At 42.5% G+C, this 24,333-nt stretch overlaps 1 protein-coding gene, 1 long non-coding RNA gene and 1 other non-coding gene across 6 annotated transcripts; 1 reads left to right on the forward strand and 2 right to left on the reverse strand.

Moving 5' to 3' along the window:
* Positions 1-5,753: 5,753 nt before the first annotated feature.
* ATP5MC1 (ATP synthase membrane subunit c locus 1) lies at positions 5,754-8,423 on the reverse strand. Of its 4 annotated transcripts, XM_005220518.5 has the most exons (6): positions 8,365-8,423; positions 7,968-8,045; positions 7,803-7,851; positions 6,832-6,909; positions 6,276-6,454; positions 5,754-5,975 (listed from the first exon to the last, which is right to left on the reverse strand). In XM_005220518.5, exons 3-6 carry the CDS (start codon positions 7,839-7,841, stop codon positions 5,861-5,863), a joined length of 411 nt encoding a protein of 136 aa, XP_005220575.1. In that variant the 5' UTR covers positions 7,842-7,851; positions 7,968-8,045; positions 8,365-8,423; the 3' UTR covers positions 5,754-5,860. The 4 variants fall into 4 exon arrangements, with proteins under 4 accessions (XP_005220575.1, XP_005220574.1, XP_005220576.1 ...); XM_005220517.3 differs by lacking the exon at positions 7,968-8,045; XM_005220519.5 differs by lacking the exon at positions 7,968-8,045 and having other exon boundaries at positions 8,337-8,423.
* LOC132343061 (uncharacterized) lies at positions 8,044-9,605 on the forward strand. Its single transcript, XR_009491734.1, has 2 exons — positions 8,044-8,146; positions 8,598-9,605. It is a non-coding gene; the product is annotated as an uncharacterized lncRNA (long non-coding RNA).
* Positions 9,606-11,267: 1,662 nt separating this feature from the next.
* LOC112442841 (small nucleolar RNA U89) lies at positions 11,268-11,548 on the reverse strand. The gene has a single exon (XR_003031130.1). It is a non-coding gene; the product is annotated as a small nucleolar RNA U89 (small nucleolar RNA).
* Positions 11,549-24,333: the final 12,785 nt, after the last annotated feature.

The raw sequence follows: 24,333 nt of genomic DNA on the forward strand, positions 1-24,333 counted from the left end.
AACAGGAAGCAAAATGAATTGATACGCTATACAGATTTTGTGTTTTGTTGGTATAGTGTTTTACCTCTCTATAATAAAAATGCCCAAATATCTGTGAAAGGATTCTCAAGAAACTGGCAACAGTGGTTGCCGCTTGATGATTTGGTTGCAACATACATACGTACACACACATATTCACACACTTGTACCTTTTATATGTGCTGTGTGTCTATTGCCTATTCAAAGTATACATTTCATTTGTTTTTAAAGGATTCCAGAATTTTTCTTGGTTATTACTTAGATGATCAAAAGTCAACTCACAGGGTAACCTCACACAAAGAAAAACACTACTCCATACCTTCTCCAGGGCTACAGACTGCAGAGGCCCATGGGTGAGAGTCTCTTCCCTCTCACCCTCAGTGAGTCTCTTCCTTATTACTGGGACATTGTTTTCAAGTATAAGGTCCATTAGCAATGGGACAATGACAGAAAACACAACCTTAGAGAAGAATGAGGTTCAACCTTTGATCTGTAGCACTCTGCAAATATCCTCTTTTAGCCAATTTCTGCATCCGTAGAATGGTGATAAATTATTACCTCTCAGGGTTTTTCTGAAGATTAAGCATGGCCCGTTAAGATGTGTTTTGCAAAGTGGTAAGCATTGTCTAAATAGTTGGCACCACACTTGCCCATGTACCTTTTCTGAGCCTGTGCTCATGATTTTCTCTACCTGGAATACTCTTTCCCTTCATTAGGCAAAATCCTAGTTATTTAAACTCTCTATGCTTCTATTCCTCATCAGTAATATTGATAAAGTAACGGCAGCTATAAAGAAGAGATAATGTGATAACGAATGTACATAATACCTGGCCAGAGTAAGTGTTCAGTAATTATTAATTCTTATTATTCTTACTCATTGTCAAGGCTGGCTGTAATATTACTTTCTCTTCCAAGCTTTAATACCCCCAGGCATATTATTAATATTATTATTAATTAGCCATTTAAAATGACTTCATCCTCTGAAGTAACTCAGATTTTTGTTACAGCACATACTGCTTTTTATTTTGGTGGTTTGGTTACTCATCTGTCCAGTTACTGCATGACATTCTCTGGGATGTAAGCATGGAGTAACCTTCATCTCCAGGACTTGACAGTCCGTGATTATTGAAGAAATGGTGAACAGAATGGAAATTAAGACATGGTAGCCAGTTGCTCTTCCCCTTATCATGGATCACTTCCTTTTCCTCAGAAATGCCTGTTTTCTTTCCAAAGGGCTGGCCAGCCTTGTACAAAGACTCACCACCTAAGGCCTGAAGGGCTGCAACTGCTTAAAGGACCAGCTCACTAACTCCCAAGGGAACTCCAGAAGGCCTATAAACTGGGAAGAAGAAGGACCAGGGAGAGGCTAGCAGGACTTTGCTTGGTCCAGTGCTACTTTTTTCAGGGCAGTACCTGGCGCTTTTCCCTGGCAGCTTGGCCAGAGGGCAAGAGTGCTTTCTGGAGCCAGTCCCATGGCCTCTGGGGATAGATGACACAACCAAGCAGTCTCCATGGGAGAACTGGGAGATGGGAACTTGGCTCCAAGCCTCTCTCCTCCCCAACACACTGGACTGCACTGAGCCATCTCTTAGGGCAGCAGTTTGGTAGCACCTTACTTATGGCAACCTGGCAAACTCTTCCCCAGGACAGAGGCCAGCAAGTACCCTGGAGTTTAGGTCACTGCTGTGCCTCAACCCTCTCTAAATCGATATGTCGTGAAGATGGTCCTTCCCCAGGGTCCTGTGTCCCACTGCTGTCTGGCGTGCCTCTCCTCCCCAGTGCCTAGCCTTTTGTCTTGGGGTGCCAGGAACAGATGAAGAACTCCCACCCAGGTTGTAAATTGGGGACTAAACAGAAAAATCAGCTTGGACTGGGTATCTTGAGATTTCTGATTATAGGTAATAATAGCTAAATTAAAAATTTTAAAGAAAATATGTATTGTTATTACATATATCAATACATCTTTATATTACATTTATTAATACTGTACATGTATATTAAAAATCTGTACATGTATATATTACATGTATTATCATTTGCATATGTGAGTGAGTGATAGTTGCTCAGTTGTGTCCAGCTCTTTGTGACCCCATTGACTGTAGCCTTCCAGGGTTGCCATTTCCTTCTGCAAAAGGTGATATTTTTGACATCTTAATAAAGGTCTTTGTAGATTCCTTCTAGAGGCCAATGTTAGTCACTCAGTCCTGTTCGACTCTTTGCGACCCCATGGTCTGTCCATGGAATTCTCCAGGCAAGTGGGATTGCCTGGGTTGCCATTCCCTTCTCCAGGGAATCTTCCCAACCCAGGGATTGAACCCGGATCTCCTGCATTGCAGGCAGATTCTTTGCCATCTGAGCTACCAGGGAAACCCAATATTTTCCTGTATTATCTTACTTTGTTGTCACAACCACCATGAATTGTTCTCATCCCCATTTTAGAGCTGAGAAAATCAAGACTCAGGAGAGCAAATTAACTTCATAGGAAATGGCAGGGCTGAGATTTGCACTCCCTTCTAACTCGCAAGTCCGTGCTCTTTGCCACCATGCTTAAGGCAGTGGTTACTCAATGTCATTATTCCTCTGAGAATATAATGAAAACAAAGGACCCTGTCCCAAGAACGATGTACCCTTGTCTCCACTCAAATATTTTGCCGTAAGCAAAATGATCCTACCCATGGGCCATAGACCTTAGATAAAGAACCTCAACAGTAATGGACTATTCGCCTGGCTCAGGCTAGGAGCACATTCTCTCTTGACTCTAAGGTTCCATGGGCTCACGAACCACATTCCCAGTCCTGCTGTTTTGGATCTGAAACCCCAGCAGTTTCAAAGCTGATTGGAACCCATGATGAAAGGAAATTCTTACCAGCCCCTTGGGAAAAAATAGGTTCCCAGAACTTCACAGGAAGGAAAAGGCAACCATCTTCCCTAAGGGCTGCTCCTTGATTACTGCCCGAGGGTAGTGACCTGGCAAGGATGCCAGCCTGACATCCCAAAAGGTTACTGTATTCCATTTCCACAACAGCATTACCAGTTGATCAGTTGCTCCCTTGATAATACCTGAGCTACCACTTCAACCTGTCTGGTTCTTTCTCTTTGGCCCTGAAATTCCTGGGCTCTGCTTTAGGTTCTATCACTGGGTTGCTGTGGACAATCTTGTTACATAAGGGGAAAAGGCTAAGAGTACAAGCAGCAGATTATGGTAGACCAATAGTTCTCAACTGGGAGTGATTTTGTCCCCTAACTAGAAGACATTTGTCAATATCTGACATTTTGCAGTTGGCTGTCACCATCGGGGAGGGGATGGTTGTCACTGGCATCTAGCGGTAGAGACTAAGGATGTTACTAAACATCTTCATACAATGAATTATCTGACCTCCAATGTGCCAGGTGAGCAAACCTGTGGGAGAAGACCATGATTATTGAATGTTAGGTAGTCTAGGATTGAAACTGTTGGTCTGCTATATGACCTTGAGCATGTCACTAACCTTAGATGAGTCAGCACAGTGATTGGAATACAGGTTCTGGAGTTTGAATGACCAGCTGAATGACCTTCATAGGATTCCTTAGCTCTGTGCCTCCCTCATTTTCCTTACCAATAGAGCGACTTATTTCCTAGGGATGTTAAAGTTATTATTTGAGAATGCTTATCACCATGCCTGTCATGCTATATCCAACCTAGACAGCATATTAAAAAGCAGACATTACTTTGCCGACAAAGGTCCGCCTAGTCAAAGCTATGGTTTTTCCAGTAGTCATGTATGGATGTGAGAGGTGGACTATAAAGAAAGCTGAGTGCCAAAGAATTGATGCTTTTGAACTGTGGTGTTGGAAAAGACTCTTGAGAGTCCCCTGGACTGCAAGGAGATCAAACAAGTCAATCTTAAATCAGTTCTGCATACTCATTGGAAGGACTGACGCTGAAGCTGAAACTCCAATACTTTGGCCACCTGATGTGAAGAACTGACTCTTTGGAAAAGACCCTGATGCTGGGAAGGACTGAAGAGAGAAGGGGATGACAGTGGATGAGATGGTTGGATGGCATCACCAACTCGATGGACAAGTTTGATCAAGCTCTGGGAGTTGGTGATGGACAGGGAAGCCTGGCGTGCTGCAGTCCATAGGGTCGCAGAGTCAAGACACGAGTGAGCAATTGAACTGATGCCTGTCATGAAGCTTCCCTGATGGCTCAGATGGTAAAGAATCTGCCTGCAATGCAAGAGACCCAGATTTGATCCCTGGGTGGGGAAGATCCCTTGGAGAAGGAAATGGCAACTCACTCTACTATTCTTGCCTGGAGAATTCCATGGACAGAGGAGCCTGGTGGGGCTACAGTCCATGGAGTCATAAAGTCAGACATGACTGAGCGATTAACACACACATATATGCCTGTCATGCAAGTGCCCAAATGTTAGCTGATTTTATTACAACCAACACTTGCCTCCTTGCTTTCCCTCTTCTTCAGCACATAGCTTGTCTACCCACAGAGCCGATAATTTGTGGCCTTGTTCAGTATTGTTTCCACTCTGTTGGTTTTCACCATTCCCCCAAACTCCTAGAATGCTTAACACCTAAATACCTGCATGACTGTATTTAAATTGCATGTAAATTGAATTCATTCTTATTGACTCACATTTTTTTTTTGGTGTTTTAACCTTTGCTAGCTGCCCTTCAGCTGGAAGGTGTTAATTATTGTTTCTAGTTCACAGTTTTACAGTATATTTAAGTACCACTTTCAAAAAGTGGGTCTCATATTTGAGGCAGGTCATGTCTACCAGCACCCTTGAGTTCATTCTGTGGATATATCAGCTTAGCTTTCTTTTACCTGGGTTATAAGTCCACTTCGGCCAAGTGTGGGACACTGGCTGAACAGACTGAGACCACAGGAAGATACTGTGAGGAGGTCTGTAAGCAGTTTGTTCACCCACGCACTCAGCCAGTTCAGTCGCTCAGTCGTGTCCGACTCTGCGACCCCATGGACTGCAACACGCCAGGCTTCCCTGTCCATCACCAACTCCCGGAGCCTGCTCACCCCGCACTGGCTCCTGCCAAAAGATCCTTTTCATCAGCAGAGCTAAGATTTTAAATTCTCCAGGAACACAGACCATGTCCCTCATCAGCTTTATTCAAGAACATTTAGGCACTCTAAATGTTCTAATTGAGAATGGAAATCAAACAGTGGAGCCAAATGCTGGCAGATGGAGGCCCACCTCTAAGGTGGTATACAACTTCTTTAGGACAGTTTCCCTGTCTGTGCCACCTTAATTGTGTGGCCAAAATGAAAATAGATGGGACAACACAGCAGATAAAGGCTTAAGCTGGCCTGAGGTGGGAATCCCTAATTCTGCCACTTACCAGCTCTGAGATGATGAACAAGTTATCTTGTTTCCCTAAGCCTCAGTTCCCTCATTTGCAAAACAGGTATAATCACTACACTTATAATTCATAGGGTTGCTGAGATAAGAAATGCAAAACATTCTGTAAAGAGCTTGGTGCAAATTAAGCCCCTCAAAAATGTTACATATTATTACACTAAATTTGAAAAATCACCAATCATCATTAGACAAATCCATGTTCTCTCCTCTGGGAGATGTTATTACAGTCACAGCAGTGCTACTTCTCAGCCCTGAGGAATTTTAACCACCAGTGGCTGCCCCAATCCTACTTCCTTGTCTCACCTTTCTATTAATATATGAAGGCCCTCCCCAAGGGCAAAGGACTGAGGCATTGGCATATGAGTTTAGAGAAACATTGTGTTTAATGGTAAAGGTTAGCACACTCCAGCACCGGGCATGGCCTGGAGTCGAAGCAGCAGGGGTGGGTAGGTGACTTCCACGGAGCCTCACATGGCGAAGAGGATGAGGAAGGCGACCATCAAACAGAAGAGCCCCATAGCCTCAGACAGGGCAAAGCCCAGAATGGCATAGGAGAAGAGCTGCTGCTTCAGAGACGGGTTCCTGTCAGACACAGAGACAGGGAAAGAAAAGGGTGAGGGCATGGCTCATGGGTGGTGGTGAAAGACTCAAGTAGTTTAGGTGAATAGGGGGTGCTGAATGGGAGAGGGCCCAGCTTGCATATATCCTGGGGACTGGACAGGCAAGCAGAGTATCAGCATGGTAAGTTTTAAGGGAGCCAAGTTGGAAACATTTAAATTCTGAGAAAATAGGAGGTAGATGAAATCAACACAAAGCTAGAAGGATCTTTTGCTGAAGGTGGAATTTACAGTAGGAGATGCTCTAGACCACCCTGGACCTTACCTGGCATAGCCAATGATCAAGCTGCCAAACACTGTTCCAATACCAGCCCCTGAACCCGCCACACCAACTGTGGCAGCCCCAGCGCCAATAAACTTGGCCGCTGTGTCAATGTCCCGGGAGACAACACTGGTCTGGAATTCCCGCCGGGCCACCTGCAGTGGGCCACTGCTGTAGGAAGGCTAGAAGGAGGGGGAACAGAGGGAAGTAGGGAAGGAGAGAGAAGGAGATAGTGAGGCTCAAGGACAGGTGGCTGACTCCGCCCCTCACTCCACCCACCTGAGCTCGGAAATTGTTGGAAGGCTGCTTAGCAAGTACAGAATGCTCAGACTGCAGGGTGTGATTAGAATTAGTCTTAAGGTCCATTTCCAGACAGGGCTAGGGAAATTTCATGAAAACTCAATTTCAGTTTTCCTAGTTTCACCTACAATGTTCACTTTGTGGGTACTTAGAACTATTAAAGCACCCGGTTCTCTGACTGTCCTCCCACTTTGCCTTAAAGGCAAACTTAAAGGAACCTAGTCTGGGGACATTCTTTAGAGGGCCCATTCTCCTTTACCTGTACAGATTGGATCTCTGGCCTACTCAGGAAGGAGGCAGACACAGGCCTGATCAGACCCCTGGTACAAGAACGGATCTATAAAATCAGAAACACATTCCTCCAAATCAGGCAAGACAAAAGAAAAAACCCCTCTAACTGCTGAGCTTATGTCAAAAAAGATTACAAATATTATAAATAAAACAAGTCCAAGGTATTTCAAGGTCAATCAATGCATTACTGTTTCTATCAGACATGGCTGTACCAGAGACACTGGTGCAGTCAGCAGTGGAAATCTTTCTGTTTAAAACTGGGTAACAAAGTTCACTTCTATGGGCACAGTCCTTAATCAGTATCCCAGAATAGAAAAAACAAAACAAAAACACACTAACATCAAATCAAGTACAGGAAGGGTTTGTATCCAGACCACCAAAGGAATCAGAAAGGGAAAATCTTATTTTGCTAAAAATGTAGTCACTGTTACACACCCTGAATGGAGTGGGCCAGTAAGCCTGGTGAGGCTCCTGAAACAGTCACCTAAGCAGAGACTCCTGTAACAAAGCTTTCTTGAGTTACTTTAATATAATGTGGCAGTTCTCAAACTTGGTTGAACATTATAATCACCTCAGTTCTAAAAAAAAAATACAGATGCATGAATTTCATCCCCATAGGGTGCAGCCTGGGCATCAAGTGTTTTTTAAAGCTCCCCATATGATTCCAACGTGCAGCCAAGGTTGAGAATCACTGTTTTAGAGGGCAATCTTGCTGTGGCCAAGCTAGACTGGGGGTACACGCCAGATCCAGACTCTGACCACATTCCAAAGCCAAGATAGCTTGGTTTACATGCACAAATAATCAGGGTTAACTGCATCCATCTTACTGCTTTGCTAAAGGAGCAACATCATCAGGATGCAAGCTCCTCTCAGTTCATTCATTAAACACGAATGGCTCCCACACCTGGTGCTACAGAGAACCCAGGAGCCGCAGCTTACCAGAGCAGGAGAAATGAGTAGTGCCCCGGTGGTCTGCATTTTTTTCAGTCTGCAGAGGGGGGGAAAAAAAAATCCATTGACAGCCTGGTTGTTTGCTTACAGTTGCGACCTTCGGTCGTCCCCTTCACCCCGCCCGTCCTCCCTGGACCACGCTCTTCCTCGAACCATGCCCCAGCCGAGAAGAACATTAGAGGTCAGAGGGACAGCGCAAACTCCCGTTCCACCTCTTTCAGCGCGACAGGTCTGTAAAGAAAGGTCATGGAGATTGGAAGTAAAAGAAGAAGGCCCGAGCCCAGCAGGGAAATGATGTTCAACGAGGATGATCTCCGGGATAGACTGGGGAGGTAGGAACTAGACAGATGCCGTTCAGGGTCCTGCCCGTTTCAAACAGCACTCCACCGCCCGCCTCAGCTGGGACAGTTAATCGCTCATTACCGTTGGTAATTAAGATTAATTGTTAAGGTTACAGATACCCATCGCTTTTCCCCGCCCTACGGACAAATGCCCCTCCATACAACCCAGCCATATCCTTGCCGATTGCTGGCTTTCGGTTTCAAGTCACCTGTACTCCCACTGCCCTGCTGCCCCTGCTCAGACCACAGCGCTCGCCCGGCTCAAGGTGACTGACTCACGTCCCGGCTTTAGCTCTAGGACTCGGCACACTGCTCCCGGACCCACGTGTCCCGGGGTTCCCCAACTCTCATTGGCCGCAATCCCCCCGCGCCTTCATTGGTTAACACCCTCTAGTCCTCCTTTCTTATTGGTCTTGCGGAACTTCTTTCTCTCTCTCCACAGGAGCTTCGTGGCAGTTCCCGCCTCCATGAGGGCAAAGGCGGGGTTTTCCTTTGAGATCTGGCTTCCGATTGGCCGGTTTCTGAAGTGCTCGACCATAGAGTCTGCTGGACTAAGAGGTTTCATAACCTTCCCCACAAAATGGCGGCCAAGGTGCAAAGCTGAAGAAAAAGGCATGGGAGCGAGGCCGGACGGCTTACGCAGACAAACACATGACCTTGGACCTTAGCCTTCATTCGAGCGCTCGGGCCCTGAGGCGCGTTGTCTTTTGGGATTTGTAGTCGCTTCAGAGGCCCCAAAGGTGGTTGAGATCCCGCGAGACTCCCAGGCTGGGCGAGCCAACGCCTTTGCAGCAATTCCCGCCCTCAAGATTTGTGGGCGGCTTGCTTCCGCAATGAAGCATAAAGGCCGGCTGACTAGTTGTAAGTTCGCTAGTGGGCTGGCGCAGCTTTGTGGACCACTGCCAACGCTGAGCAGTCATGGACTAGCAACTGGTTGTTTGTTTAAAGTATTTTCGTATTGTAAAAAGAACATTACAAGGATAAAACATTTAACATCCTGATAGGAAAACGATGGGAACAGGCAGAAAGAAATATAAATTGAAGGAAAAGTATCTTGAATTAAACCATACAAAGAAGTAGAAGTTTAAATGCAACTTTTCTCACTAATCAAAAGTGCAGAGTTCTTTTTACTAATGTGAGCCAGGTACTTGTGTACTTGCTGTTGAGAATATATGAATTAGAACATTTCTTGAAAGCTATTTGGCAATATTTGTTGACAGACTTTGAATGGCCCATCTTTGACCCCGAAATTCTCGAGGAACTGAGAGCCTTTAAACTCTCCATCCCTTTACCCAGGAATATCACTCATAGAAATCTATCTTGAAGGAAAAAATCAGAAATGCAAAGATTCTCTTCAAAGGATGTTGAAGAATTTATTGAAATTGGAAACAAGTAAATGGTTAAATAAATTGCCATATTTTCACTTGATGAAATAAGCAGATATTTTAAATTATGTTTCTTTCTTTTCCTTTCAGTTTAATAAAAATTTATTTAGAATTCCTTGGATGGGGGACCCAATGCGAGGGGCCCAGTTTCCATCCCTGGTCCAGGATCCAGATCCCGCATCCTGCAAAAAGATCAAAGATCCTGTGTGCCACAACTAAGACCTGGCACAGCCGAATAAACAAATGAACAACAACAACAAAAAAAACCCCTAGGATAGTGGTTGTGGGCACCCAGCCTCTAGAGGAGCGAGCGCTAGGAGATCACTGAGAAATCACACAGTCCCAACATCCCTGGCCCACATAAGGAGGAAAAGTTGTTTCTCTGAAAATGGGTCGGTCCTCATTCATCCAAGAAGGACTGGGAGGACAGATGCTAGGGGAGCCATCAAATGTTGCTAGGGGGAAGGAGGGGGGTGTGCTGGACCCCAAACTGTCTCCTCAAAAATCGGGGGGCAAAACAGATCCACTTCTCTGGAGGCCAAGTTCTGGGTCACCAGGCTCATTTCTTACCCTTGATGTCACTTCCCTGGGTGAAATTTTCATGGTGTAAGTTCAGCACAAGGTTGTCGGCAGTGAGGTAGGTATGTTAGTGTGATGTGGCAATTGTCTTGGAGATGTTCTGGGCTGCCTAGATCTTGTGCAGTTTTGATGTAGCCTGGGTTCTTGCTCACTCCTTCTCCGAGATAAGCAGGGTGGGTTCAAAAAGACAAAGTCTCAATCCCTGGCCCCATGCTTACAACTCCTGTTGCTGGCCAAAATCTTGACTTTCTCTGCCCACTGAAGCCGAATAAACATTACAGAGACAGGGTTTGGAGGAAATAGAAAGGCTACTTTAATTCTCAGCTGGCAGAGAAGGAAACAAAGTAGACTCATGCCTCAAGAACTGTGCCACCCTCCATGAGGGGTATAGGGGCTTATATAAGATGATGGCTTGCAGTCAGGAGTTGGTGATGAGGGACAAAGGTGTTAGGATCTTCTCAAAAATTGTTGCAGGCTGGTGTCAGTAACCCAGTAATTGAGTCTCGCAGTTTGGTGCTCTGTGGCCTTTTTTCTGATATTAACTACAAGGGGAAGGGTGTTGTAAGGGTAAACACCAGATACAGGATGCATTTAGCATAGAGTCAAAGGAAAATAGGTGCAAAGTGTAGTTCCTGCAGGGATAGGGGGCAGAAAAGCAAACTTAGTTACATGCATTCAGAGTTAAGAGCTACTGCTGCTGCTGCTGCTAAGTCGCTTCAGTCGTGTCCGGCTCTGTGCGACCCCATAGAGGGCAGCCCACCAGGCTCCGCAGTCCCTGGGATTCTCCAGGCAAGAACACTGGAGTGGGTTGCCATTTCCTTCTCCAATGCATGAAAGTGAAAAGTGAAAGTGAAGTCGCTCAGTCGTGTCCAACTCTTAGCGGCCCCATGGACTGCAGCCTACCAGGCTTCTCCACCCATGGGATTTTCCAGGCAAGAGTACTGGAGTGGGTTGCCATTGCCTTCTCCGGAGTTAAGAGCTAGGAGCAGTTAAAGTTAAAAAAAAAAAAACTAGGAATGTTCAGGCCTGCTCACTGTTCTTTTTATTTTTATTTTTTTTTTTTGTTCTCAGGAAAGGGAAAGAAAGAAGCTCATTCCTCTCTTTTTCTTTCCGCTGCAACACTCCACTTTCCCAGCCTTCCTCTGGGCTCTCAGATCCAGGGTTGCATTAAGATAGCTCCTGCCTAGCTCTCCTTCGGGTCCTCTGTGAACCCTCCCTGTGGGCAGCTGCCAGGAAGAAGGAGGCAGCATCAAAAATTGAGGCAAGGCCAGTAAAATCATGTTTCTGGTTTTACATTTTATATTGAAAAAATCTAGATGATGTAAGACAAATTTTAAGGATGTACATGCAGAGTTGTATAGCATTGTGAAGAAAAACAAGAAAAAGATTAAAAAGAAAAGAAAACAATATTAATAGTTGTTTCTGGATGGTGTAATAAAGTTGATTTATATTTTTATGAGTTCAGTTCAGTCCCTCAGTCATGTCTGACTCTTTGCGACCCCATAAACTGCAGCATGCCAGGCCTCCCTGTCCATCACCAGCTCCCGGAGTTTAACCAGACTCATGTCCATTGAGTTGGTGATGCCATCCAACCATCTCATCCTCTGTCATCCCCTTCTCCTCTTACCTTCAATCTTTCCCAGCATCAGGGTCTTTTCAAATGAGTCAGTTCTTCACAGCAGGTGGCCAAAGTATTGGAGTTTCAGCTTCAGCATCAGTCCTTCCAATGAACACTCAGAACTGATCTCCTTTAGAATGGACTGGTTGGATCTCCTTGTAGTCCAAAGGACTCTCAAAAGTCTTCTCCAACACCATAGTTCAAAAGCATCAATTCTTCAGCTTTCTTTATAGTCCACCTCTCACATCCATACATGACTACTGGAAAAACCATAGCCTTGACTAGATGGACCTTTGTTGGCAAAGTAATGTCTCTGCTTTTGAATATGCTATCTAGGTTGGTCATAACTTTCCTTCCAAGGAGTAAGCGTCTTTTAATTTCATGGCTGCAGTCACCATCTGCAGTGATTTTGGAGCCCAGAAGAATAAAGTCTAACACTGTTCCACTGTTTCCCCATCTATCTGCCATGAAGTGATGGGACCAGATGCCATGCTCTTCGTTTTCTGAATGTTGAGTTTTAAGCCAACTTTTTCACTCTCCTCTTTCACTTTCATCAGGAGACTCTTCAGTCCTTCTTCACTTTCTGCCATAAGGATGGTGTCATCTGCATTTCTGAGGTTATTGATATTTCTCCCAGCAGTCTTGATTCCAGCTTGTGCTTCATCCAGCCCAGCATTTCTCATGATGTACTCTGCATAAAAGTTAAATACGCAGGGTGACAATATACAGCCTTGACGTACTCCTTTTTCTATTTGGAACTAGTCTGTTGTTCCATGTCCATTTCTAACTGTTGCTTCCTGACCTGCATACAGATTTCTCAAGAGGCAGGTCAGGTGGTCTGGTATCCCCATCTCTTTTAGAATTCTCCACAGTTTATTGTGATCCACACAGTCAAAGGCTTTGGCATAGTCAATAAAACAGGAATAGATGTTTTTCTGGAACTCTCTTGCTTTCTCCATCATCCAGCAGGTGTTGGCAATTTGATTGTATGTATTAACAATTATGCCAGTCCAGAAAGTCAGAATTCTGGACTCTTAGAAAAAATATTTTAAGATTGAGATTTGAGATTTAAGATATCCTGCCAAAATGGTACAATGGAAAGAATATGGAGTTTTGAAATCACACAGACTTGAGTTCCCATCATGGCTATATCATATAACTAGATATGTCTCTCTCTAAGCAGATTACCAAATCTCTTTTGGCTTTAGTGTAATAAGCTACTGTTTACTGAGGCCTCACCATATAGCAAGCATTGGGTTAGGTGCATTCACCCATTATATGATTTAATATTTACAACATCCCTTTAAGTGGATATTATGATCTCCATTTTACAGATTACCCCCATGTTACAGAGCATCATTTTTTCCAGTTTGGCATATTTGGTAAGAGGTAAAGTCAGTATGTGGGTCCAGGTAGGTCTGGGTCCAAAGCACTTAATCATTAGTTCTTGAACCTCCCTGAAACTGGAGAACCTATAAAACAGTGTTAATACTATTCACCTTTTAGAAATGTGAGATAAAACAAATCCCAGGCATAGGTTGATATTTGGTGAATGTTCCCTTTCTGTTACTACTCTAGGACAAGTTATAGTTTCATGAGGAAATCCCTAACTTTGCATGTATTTTTTTTTTCCACATCCAGATTTGTTACATAGCTCTACTCATAGCTTAACTTCAACACTGTCAAGTTTATCCTGTGGCCTGCTGGAAATCAGATATTTCATTACTATGCTTAGACATGAGATTTGGGGTTGAATAAGCAAGAGTTCCAGAAAAACATCTATTTCTGCTTTATTGACTATGCCAAAGCCTTTGACTGTGTGGATCACAATAAACTGTGGAAAATTCTGAAAGAGATGGGAATACCAGACCACCTGACCTGCCTCTTGAGAAACCTGTATGCAGGTCAGGAAGCAACAGTTAGAACTGGACATGGAACAACAGACTGGTTCCAAATAGGGAAAGGAGTATGTCAAGGCTGTATATTGTCACCCTGCTTATTTAACTTCTATGCAGAGTACATCATGAGAAATGCTGGGCTGGATGAAGCACAAGCTGGAATCAAGACTGCTGGGAAAAATATCAATAACCTCAGAAATGCAGATGACCCCACCCTTATGGCAGAAAGTGAAGAGGAACTCAAAAGCCTCTTGATGAAGGTGAAAGAGGAGAGTGAAAAAGTTGGCTTAAAACTCAACACTCAGAAAATGAAGAGCATGGCATCTGGTCCCATCACTTCATGGGAAATAGATGAGGAATCAGTGGAAACAGTGTCAGACTTTATTCTTCTGGGCTCCAAAATCACTGCAGATGGTGACTGCAGCCATGAAATTAAAAGACGCTTACTCCTTGGAAGGAAAGTTATGACCAACCTAGATAGCATATTCAAAAGCAGAGACGTTACTTTGCCAACAAAGGTCCATCTAGTCAAGGCTATGGTTTTTCCAGTGGTCATGTATGGATGTGAGAGTTGGACTGTGAAGAAAGCTGAGCGCCAAAGAATCGATGCTTTTGAACTGTGGTGTTGGAGAAGACTCTTGAAAGTCCCTTGGACTGCAAGGAGATCCAACCAGTCCATTCTGAAGGAGATCAGCCCTGGGATTTCTTTGGAAGGAATGATGCTAAAGCTGAAGCTCCAGTACTTTGGCCACCTCACAGGAAGAGTTGACTCATTGGAAAAGACTCTGATGCTGGGAGGGATTGGGGGCAGGAGGAGAAGGGGGCGACAGAGGATGAGATGGCTGGATGGCATCACTGACTCGATGGACGTGAGTCTGAGTGAACTCCGGGAGTTGGTGATGGACAGGGAGGCCTGGCATGCTGCGATTCATGGGGTCACAAAGAGTCGGACACGACTGAGCAGCTGAACTGAACTGAACTGAAGCAGTAGTCCTAGCACTGCCACTTACTGCCTTGTGGTTTGGGACAAGGCTCTTAACCTCTCTAAGGCTCTGTCATCATCTATAAAAGAATTGTTATGAGTAAATGAGGTAGTACATGTAGAGGTGCTCATTTAATTTTTGAAGTAAAAAGTACTGGTAAGCTAGGAGAAGCTATAGGAAGTGGAAGGTAGTTAGGGAAGCTCAAATTCAGACCTGACATCTCAGGATTGTACCAGCTGACTTGGAGGGAGCCCAAAAACTTCTTTGGGAACTCTGAGAGGTAAGAGGATTCCATTGTAGGCAAAAAAGCTTTTTTTTAATGGCTACAAAGTGATTTATTAGAAAAAAATTTAATTGAAATATAGTTGATTCACAATGCTGTGTTAATTTCAGGTGTATAGCACAATGATTGATTCAGTTTTATACAAAATATATATATATCTTTTACAGATTCTTTTCCTTATTACAAAATATTGGCTATACAAGATTTTGTATTGTATAGCACCTACTGTGCTATACGGTAAGTCCTTGTTGGTTATCTCTTCTGGTGTGTGTATGTTAATCCTAAACTTCTAATTTATCCCTCCTCCCCGCCCCCAACTTTCCCCTTTGGTAGCCATAGTTTGTTTTCTATGTCTGTAGATCTCTACTTTGTAAATAAGTTCATTTGTATGGCAAAAAAAAGCTTTAGATGACAGTGACAAAGGGCAAACTAATGCATAACAATACCAGCAGTTCCCTCTTTCTTTTTCTTTTTTTCAGGTCCCTCTTTCTAAAGACATTTTTGACTCTTTAAAACCTACCTCTTCCACCCAGAATCTTATCTCAGATCATCTTTCTTTTCCTTCCAATCCAGTTTCACTTTTCCTTTAGGAATTCAGCGTAACAAACATTTTAAAGCACTTAACAGCTTCAAGTGGTGCACTGTGCCAGAATACATGGATGAATAGAACCAGTTTGCACATTAAGTAGTGTCCAACTCTTTGTGACCCCATGGAGTGTAGCATGCTAGGCTCTTCTCTCCTCCACTATCTCACAGGGTTTGCTCAAATTCATGTCCATTGAGTCCGTGATGCTGTCTAACCATCTAGTCTTCTGCCACTCCCGTCTCCTTTTCCCTTCAATCTTTCCCAGCATCAAGGTCTTTTCCAATGAATCGGAGCTTTGCATCAGGCAGCCAAAATGTATTGGAGCTTCAGTTTCAGCATCAGTCCTTCCAATGATTAGCAGAAATCTCAGAATTAACAAGAAAATACATAGGCAAATAAATACTAAATACTAGTATCTTAATGAGCATCACAAGAAAACTACTTGCAAAATACAACGAAGGGAGGGAAGAACTTCATTTGGAGAGAACCAAGGAAGACCTTTCTGAAAAAAAAAAAATTCTGGCTGAGCTTTTCTTTAAACGTATATATAATTTTATTTAGTTAGTGCTGGTTGTGCTGGGTCTTGGTTGCTGCATGGATTTTTCTCTAGTTGTGGAAAGTGGGGGTGACTCTAATTGCCGTGCGCTGGCTTTCCCACGTGCTCTGTGACATGTGGGATCTTCCCAGATCAGGGACTGAACCCGTGTCTCCTGCATTGACAGGTGGATTCTTTACCACCCAGCCACCAGGGAAGCCTTGGACTAGCTTTGAGGATAAAATAGGTTACCTAGATATGTCAAGGAAGAGAGTGAGAATGGATGAAGATACTCCAGCCAGAGTGAACAATATGTGTAGAAACCCAGGAGAGTTGGTGTAGCCAAACTTAGACTAATCAGTCATGGTCTTGGGACAGCAGAAATATGACTGCTACTGCTAAGTCACTTCAGTCGTGTCCGACTCTGTGCGACCCCATAGACGGCAGCCCACCAGGCTACCCCGTCCCTGGGATTCTCCAGGCAAGAACACTGGAGTGGGTTGCCATTTCCTTCTCCAATGCACGAAAGTATAAAGTGAAAGGGAAGTTGCTCAGTCGTGTCCGACTCTTAGCGACCCCGTGGACTGCAGCCTACCAGGCTCCTCCGTCCATGGGATTTTCCAGGCAAGAGTACTGGAGTGGGGTGCCACTGCCACACTCCAATTCTGGCAATATGGCCAGATTAAGTATTCTGAAAATTCTCTTGCTATGAGATCTAAAAACACTACATAAAATATAACACATATATTGCATAGACTTGTTTTTTAAAAATCTTTATTTGTTTATTTTTGGCTGTTCTGGGTCTTCATTGCTGCACCAGGGCTTTCTCTAGTTGCAGTGAGCGGGGGTATCTCTAGTTTCGGTGCTTGGGCTTTTCACTGTGGTTACGTTATTTGCTTGTTGCTGAGCACGGGCTCTAGAATGAGGGCTTAGTTGTGGTGCACAGGCTTAGTTACTGTGAGGCATGTGGCATCTTCCTGGACCAGGGATCGAACCTGTGTCCCCTGCATTGGCAGGCAGATTCTTAACCACTGGACCACCAGGGAAGTCCCATAACCTTGTTTTTGACAGTTAAAAGAAAATACATTCTATATTGTATCCAAATTGCTAATTTCCCACAGCCTGAAAAAAAAAAAAACCTCCTTTGTCAAATGACCCAGCTGGTGATGATATATTCTGTGACAACAATAGTAACGAATATAAAAGGATTTTTTTGGGGGGAGGGGAGTAGTTAGGCGAGAGACGATTCATGGTGATAAATGCTAGCTTTTAAATGCATAGCTGAGCTCACAAGAAATTAAGGAGCATGCTTAAAGACCCTAAAGAGAGAGAAAACAAATTAGAGCCGTAAACATGTATACTAAACTGAAGCTGCCATGTCTGGAAATATGGTGGAATAGAGAAAGGGGTATCAGTTATAGAAATTAACTAGCTTGAGTTTTAATTCCCCATGGGGAGAAAAGGATTTGGAGTCTGTATAAGAGGAGTTAGAATTGAAATTTCCAAATAAACCTAAGATCATCAAAGGGCTACACCCTTTGAAGGGTGGACTTAAATGTGGACTACCATCCACAGGGAGGTGACAAAGAAGCTTGTCTGCCTCTTCCTGGCTCTCAGTGGGGAAAAACAAAAAAGTAAAACTAGGGACTTCCCTGGTGGCCCAGGGCTAAGGTTCTGTTCTCCCGGGGCAGGGTTTGACCCCTGGTCAGGGAGTTAGATCCCACATGCTGCAACTAAGACCTGGCATCGAAGAATAAATAAATAATATTTTTTTTTAAACTAAAACTTTCCTGAGAATTTATAACTACAAGATTATACTTTATGTTGGTTTTGGATTCAGATATATACCCTGGGTCCAGGAATGCTCAAGCTAAGGAATTGACATCAAAAGTTATTCTAGGCTGGGGGTGTCCCTGGTATGAGACAACATAAAACTCCTTTGAACCTGTGTAAGGTTCTCATGATAACTGAAAAGTAATCTCCGTTAAGAAACAATCCACAATGAGCAAGGATCAGCAAACATTAAAAAACAGCAAGAATTTCAGATAATGCAATATTCAGATGACAACTCAACTATAGAAGAGGCAGTAAAGTGCAGTGATTAAGAGTATAAACTCTAAAGCCAGACTACCGGCCATTCTAGTCCAGGCATTCTACTTACTATCCAGGTTTTCTTGGGTGAGTTGATTAAATTCTCTATGCCTGCATTTCCTTATATGGGATTGTTATGAGGATCAAATGAATTAATATTTATAAAGTACCTAGAACAGTACTTGGCACATAGTATCACAAATGTGTTTGTTATTATTTAAAACTAAGTATGTTTACAATGATCAAGGACACAGGAAAAAAGTCAAGATGGTATAAAAAAGAACTTGCAGATTTGAAAAAGAAATAAATGGTGGTGGTGTGTAAATTAGGGGTTTGGGTGGGCTTCCCTGGTGGCTCTGTGGTAAAAAGAATCTGCCTGCCAATGCAGGAGACTTGGGTTTGATCCCAGTGTTGGGAAGATCCCCTGGAGAAGGAATGGCAACCCCTCCAGTATTCTTACCTGGGAAATCCCATGAAAAGAGGAGCCTGGTGGGCTACAGTCCATGGAATCACAAAAGCATAGGACATGATTTAGAGACTAAACAACACAATTGAATCACTGTGTGGAACACCAGAAATTAAGACAACATTGTAAATCAACTACACGCCAATAAAAAGCAAAATAAATAAGAAATGAACAATTAAAAACAAAAAATGAAATACAAAGTGAAAAATATAGTAATTGAAATTAAGAAAATAACCTGATGGATAGGTTAAACAAAAGATTGATGACAGCTTGAAGGAAAAGTTAACACACTGGAAGATAGGTCTGAGAAAATTATCCAGATTGAAGTACAAAGAAGTAAAAGATCAAAAATATGAAAAGGAAGTTAAGGGACATGGAGGGCAAAATGAGAGCTGACATCCACATAATTAGAATATTAGGAGGAGAGAATAGAGAGAATGGGAAAGAATCACTATTTGAAAAGATAATAGCTGAGAGGTTTACACACTGATGAAAAACATGAATCTTCTGGTTTAGTAATCTCAACAAAACCCAAATAGGATTTTATAAAATGAGAAAAATCCACGATTCCCATGTTAGTCAAACAATAGACCACTCTACACAGAGAAGATATTAAAATTTACCACAAAGAAAGAACAATTTATGTACAATAGAAAGTTTCTGAGAAGGTAACATTTGAACAAAATCTTGAAAGAGGGAAAGGTATGAGGATATATGGGGAGGACATATTCCATGCAGAAAGAACAGAAGGTGGAAAGGCCATTATTAATACATCCCAGGAATAAAAATAAACCAGTTTGAACAGAGAGGAGGGATCAAGAGGGAGTATCATTGGAGATGCAGTTAGAAAGATAATGATGGTGGGCGTGGGGGTAGAAGAGGAAGCTCTGTAAATATTAGCTTTATAAGAATTTTGACTTTTACTCCGAGTGAAATGGTGGCTCATTAGAGGGTTTTGAGTAGAGGAGTGACATAGTCTGACATACATTTTGAAAGGGTAATTCAGAGAAAATAATACTGACAAGGACAGGCAGGGACCCCAGTTGGAGGTTACTGTCATAATCTAGATGAAAAATGATGTAGCTGGAACCAAGATGGTAGCAGTGGAAGTGGTAAGAAATGATAGGGTTCTGGTTTTATTTTAAAAGTAGAGACAACACATTAATGGACGAGGATGAGAGAAAGAGAGGAATTAAAGATGACTCCAAGGTTTCTGCCTTGAATAGCTGGAATAATGGAGTTGCCATGAACTGAGATAAGGTTTGACCATATTTAGAGTAGATTTCTTTTTCTGAAGGTGGAATTAGGATTTCAATTTAAGATATTAATTTGAGGTGACTGTTACACACTGAAGTGAGGACAACAGTCAGCGTTTGACTATATGAATCTGGGGTCCAGAAGAAGTCTGGGCTTGAAATATATATTTGGGAGTTATCAGTAAATAGTTGTTATTTAACACCCTGAGACTGGATGAGGTGATCAAAGAAAGAGTATATCACATCTAGACACATCAGAGCCAAATTGTCAAAAGACAAAGAGAAACTTCAAAAGAGGAAGAGGAAAGTGACTGATTATGGACAAGGGAATCCTCAATAAAATTAACAGCTGATTTCTTACTATAAACTGTGGAGGCCAGAAGGCAGTGAGAGGACACATTGAAAGTGCTGAAAGAAAAGAACTGTCAGCCAGGATCTGTTTATGGCAAATACACCCTTTGAAAATTATCAGAGAAATTAAGACGTTCCCAGATAAACAAAGACTAAGAAAATTCACCACTAGCAGAATCGCCCTACAAGAAATTCTAAAGACAGCTTCCCTGGAGGCTCAGTGGTAAAGAATGTGCCTGCCAATTTAGGAGACATGGGTTTGGTCCCTGGTCCGGGAAGATCCTACATGATATAGAACAGTTAAGCCTGTGTGCCACAGTTATTGAACCTGTGTTCTAGAGCCTGGGAGCTGCAGCTATTGAGCCACATGCAGTAACTGCTGAAGCCAGTGCACCCTAGACCTGTGCTCTGCAGCAAGAGAAGACACAGCAGTGAGAAGCCTGTGTACCACAACTACAGAGTAGCCCCAGCTCGCTACAGTGAAGACTTAGGGCAGCCAAAAATAAATAAATAAAATTAAGAAAAAAAGAAATGCTATAGAGAGCCCTTGAGGTGGAAATGATAGGACATTAGACAGTAATTTAATATACATGAAGAAATACATAGCATTAGCAAATGTAAATGCGTAAGTAAATATAAAAGACAATGTAAGGATGGATTTCCCTGGCGGCTCAGTGGTTAAAACTCTATACTTCCAATGTAGGGGCATGGGTTCAGTCCTTGGTTGGGGAAGTTCTACATGCTCTTTTCCTCTCCTACCCGATCTGAGACCATTACATAGAGCAGCAGTTATAAAGTTGTGTTAATGAGGTTTATAATATAGTAAATCCCCTACATACTAACCTTCAAGTTGGGAACTTTCAAGTATTCGAATATGTGTTCCATCATCATCAGCTGTGAGTGAAATTGCAGCTTGTCCTCTGAATCCTATTGCTGATGATCTTTCAGCTCTAGCATGTCCCCCATCCTCTCCTTCCTCCAGTAGGTAACTCTTCTTGCCTGGTTACTCAATGCTAGCCCCTGTATGCCAGCTATTGTACTGAACCACTGTACTTTTCAAGGTACTGTACTATAAGATTAAAATTTTTTCTTTATCTTTTGTGTTTGTTTTTAATGTATTATTTGTGTGAAAAGTATTATAAACCTATTACAATCCAACCAGTCAATCTTAAAGGAAATTGGTCCTGAATATTCATTGGAAGAACTGATGCTGAAGCTGAAACTCCAATACTTTGGCCACCTGATTCGAAGAACTGACTCTTTGGAAAAGACCCTGATGCTGGGAAAGATTGAAGGCAGGAGGAGAAAGGGACGACAGAGGATGAGATGGTTGGATGGCATCACCGACTCAATGGATGAGTTTGAGTAGGCTCCGGGAGTTGGTGATGGACAGGGAAGCCTGGCGTGCTGCAGTCCATTGGGTCGCAAAGAGTCAGACATGACTGAGTGACTTAACTGAGCTGATACAGCCAGTTGTGTTAGTTGAGTGTCTAAGCTAACTTTGCTGCACTTATGGGCAAACTGGATTTATGAATGCTTTCTCTTAACAGAACTTGTTCATATGTAGGGAATTTACTTTATTTACATCTAAAGATGTAATTTGGAGCTCCCAGCTAGCTCAGTTGGTACAGCATGAGACTCTTGAAGATGTAATGTTATTGTATGATAACTATTGTATGATAGCTATTGTATGATAACAGTAGCACAAAGGAGAGGAGAGGGAATTAAGATATACTGAAGTACAGTTTTTACAAACTATTGAAATTAATTTAGAATTAATCTGAAGTACCACCTGCCACAACTAACTGAAGGCCACATGCTCTAGAGCCTGTGCTCCGCAAACAGAAGCCAACTCAGTGAGGAGCCCACAGATTGCAACTAGAGAGTAACCCTTGACTGTCACAATTAGAGAAAGCCCATGTAGCAATGAAGACCCTGTACTGCTAAAAATAAATAATTAAATAAATAAAAAAAATTTTCTAAGTTCAACAGTTGTGGCAGAACCCAGAGCAATACATGAAAATCAATTGTATTTCCACACACTAGTAATGAATAACCAAAAATGAAATTAAGAAAATTTTATTTACAATAGCATCAAAAAGAATAAAATTATCAGGAACAAATATAGCAAAGTAATTAATTATAAGGCTTGTGTGCTGAAAAATAGAAATATTATTGAAAGAAAGAAGACATCCCAGGTTCTTGTGCTGGAAGACACAACATTTTAAAATTGAAAATACTCTCCAAGTTGATCTACAGATTCAGTGCAAACTCTATCAAAATCCCACCTGGCTTTTTTTGGTAGCAACTGAAGAGCTGAGGCTAAAATTCAAGTGAAAATTCAAGGTTCCCAGAACAACAAAAATAATCTCAAAAAAGAAGAACAAAGTCTGAGGATTAACATCTCCCAATTTCAAAACTTCTGTAAACTATAGGAATTAAGACAGTGTGGTACCAGCATATGGTTAGACAATAATAGATCAGTGTAATAGAATTAAGAGTCCAGAAATAAATCCTTATATTTACAGTCAATTTATTTTAAACACGAGACCTAAGATAACTCAACTTGGGGAGGGGGGCAGAGAAGAATACTAGTGTCAACAGATTGTGCTGGAAAAACTGGATATCCACATGCAAAAGAATGAAGTTGGACCCCTACCTCACACCGTGTACAAAACTTAATTCAAAATAGGTGACAAACCTAAATATAAGAGCTAAAACTATAATTCTCTTAAAAGAAAAAGAGGCATTCATTTTCATGACCATGTCTTAGACTAATTGTTTTTACATATTTTACCAAAAATGCAAGTAACAAAGCATACCAGATAAATTGGATATAATCAATGACAGTTAGATGTCATTTCAAAGGATGACATCAAGTGAAACAGTCCACAAAATGCAAAAACATTTTTGCAAATCATATATTTGATGAGACATATCTAGAATATATGAAGAGTGCTTACTACTCAATAATAAAAAACAAATAACCAATTTTAAAATGGACAAAATATCTGATGAGACATTGTTCAAAAAAGATATATAAATGGGGAAATTCCTGGCAGTCCAGTGGTTAGACTGGACTGGACTTGAGCTTCCAGTGCTGAGGCATGGATTCTGTCGCTGGTTGGGGAACTAAGATCTTGCACACGGGGCAGCCAAAACCAACCAACCAAACAAACAAAATTAAAAATATATATACAGGGACTTCCCTGTTGGTCCAGTGGTTAAGAATTCGCCTGCCAATGCAGGGGACACAGTTTGGATCCCTGATCTGGGAAGATCCCACATGCCTCAGATCAGCTAGTCCCGAGCACTACAACTAGAGCCTGTGCTCTAGAGCAGGGGAGCGGCAACTACTGAAGCCCATGTGCCCTAGAGCCCATGTTCCACAACAAGAGAATCCAGAGAGCAGCCCCCACTTGCTGCAAGTAGAGAAAGCCTGAGCACAGCAACGAAGACCTAGCACAGCCTAAATAAATAAATAAAATTCAAAAGTAAATAAAACACAAATGGTCAGTAAGCACATGAAAATATGCTCAATCTTTAGCCATCAGAGAAACACAAATCAAAACTGCAATAAGCTACCACGCAGATGACACCACGCTTATGGCAGAAAGTGAAGAGGAACTAAAGAGCCTCTTGATGAAAGTGAAAGAGGAGAGTGGCAAAGTTGGCTTAAAGCTCAACATTCAGAAAATGAAGATCATGGCATCCGGTCCCATCACTTCATGGCAAATAGATGGGGAAACAGTGGAAAGAATGGCTGACTTTATTTTTTGGGCTCCAAAATCACTGCAGATGGTGACTGCAGCCATGAAATTAAAAGACGCTTGCTCCTTCGAAGAAAAGTTATGATCAACCTAGATAGCATATTAAAAAGCAGAGACATTACTTTGCCAACAAAAGTCCATCTAGTCAAGGCTGTGGTTTTTCCAGTAGTCATGTATGGATGTGAGAGTTGGACTATAAAGAAAGCTGAGTGCCGAAGAATTGATGCTTTTGAACTGTGGTGTTGGAGAAGACTCTTGAGAGTCCCTTGGACTGCAAGGAGATCCAACTGGTCTATCCTAAAGGAGATCATTCCTGAGTGTTCATTGGAAGGACTGATGTTGAAGCTGAAACTCCAATACTTTGGCCACCTGCTGTG

Source organism: Bos taurus, chromosome 19 (assembly GCF_002263795.3).
Source record: "Bos taurus isolate L1 Dominette 01449 registration number 42190680 breed Hereford chromosome 19, ARS-UCD2.0, whole genome shotgun sequence".
NCBI classification, from domain to species: Eukaryota; Metazoa; Chordata; class Mammalia; order Artiodactyla; family Bovidae; genus Bos; species Bos taurus.

What these genes read in the sequence shown, in the direction of transcription:
- ATP5MC1 (XM_005220517.3), bottom strand. Translation starts at nt 7,841, where the DNA reads ATGCAGACCACCGGGGCACTACTCATTTCTCCTGCTCTG. An exon ending in CAGAGATCCAATCTGTACAG is followed by an intron (nt 6,455 to 6,831) that starts GTAAAGGAGAAT and finishes CCCTCCTTCTAG; the next exon opens with CCTTCCTACAGCAGTGGCCC. An exon ending in TTGATCATTGGCTATGCCAG is followed by an intron (nt 5,976 to 6,275) that starts GTAAGGTCCAGG and finishes TGTGTCTGACAG; the next exon opens with GAACCCGTCTCTGAAGCAGC.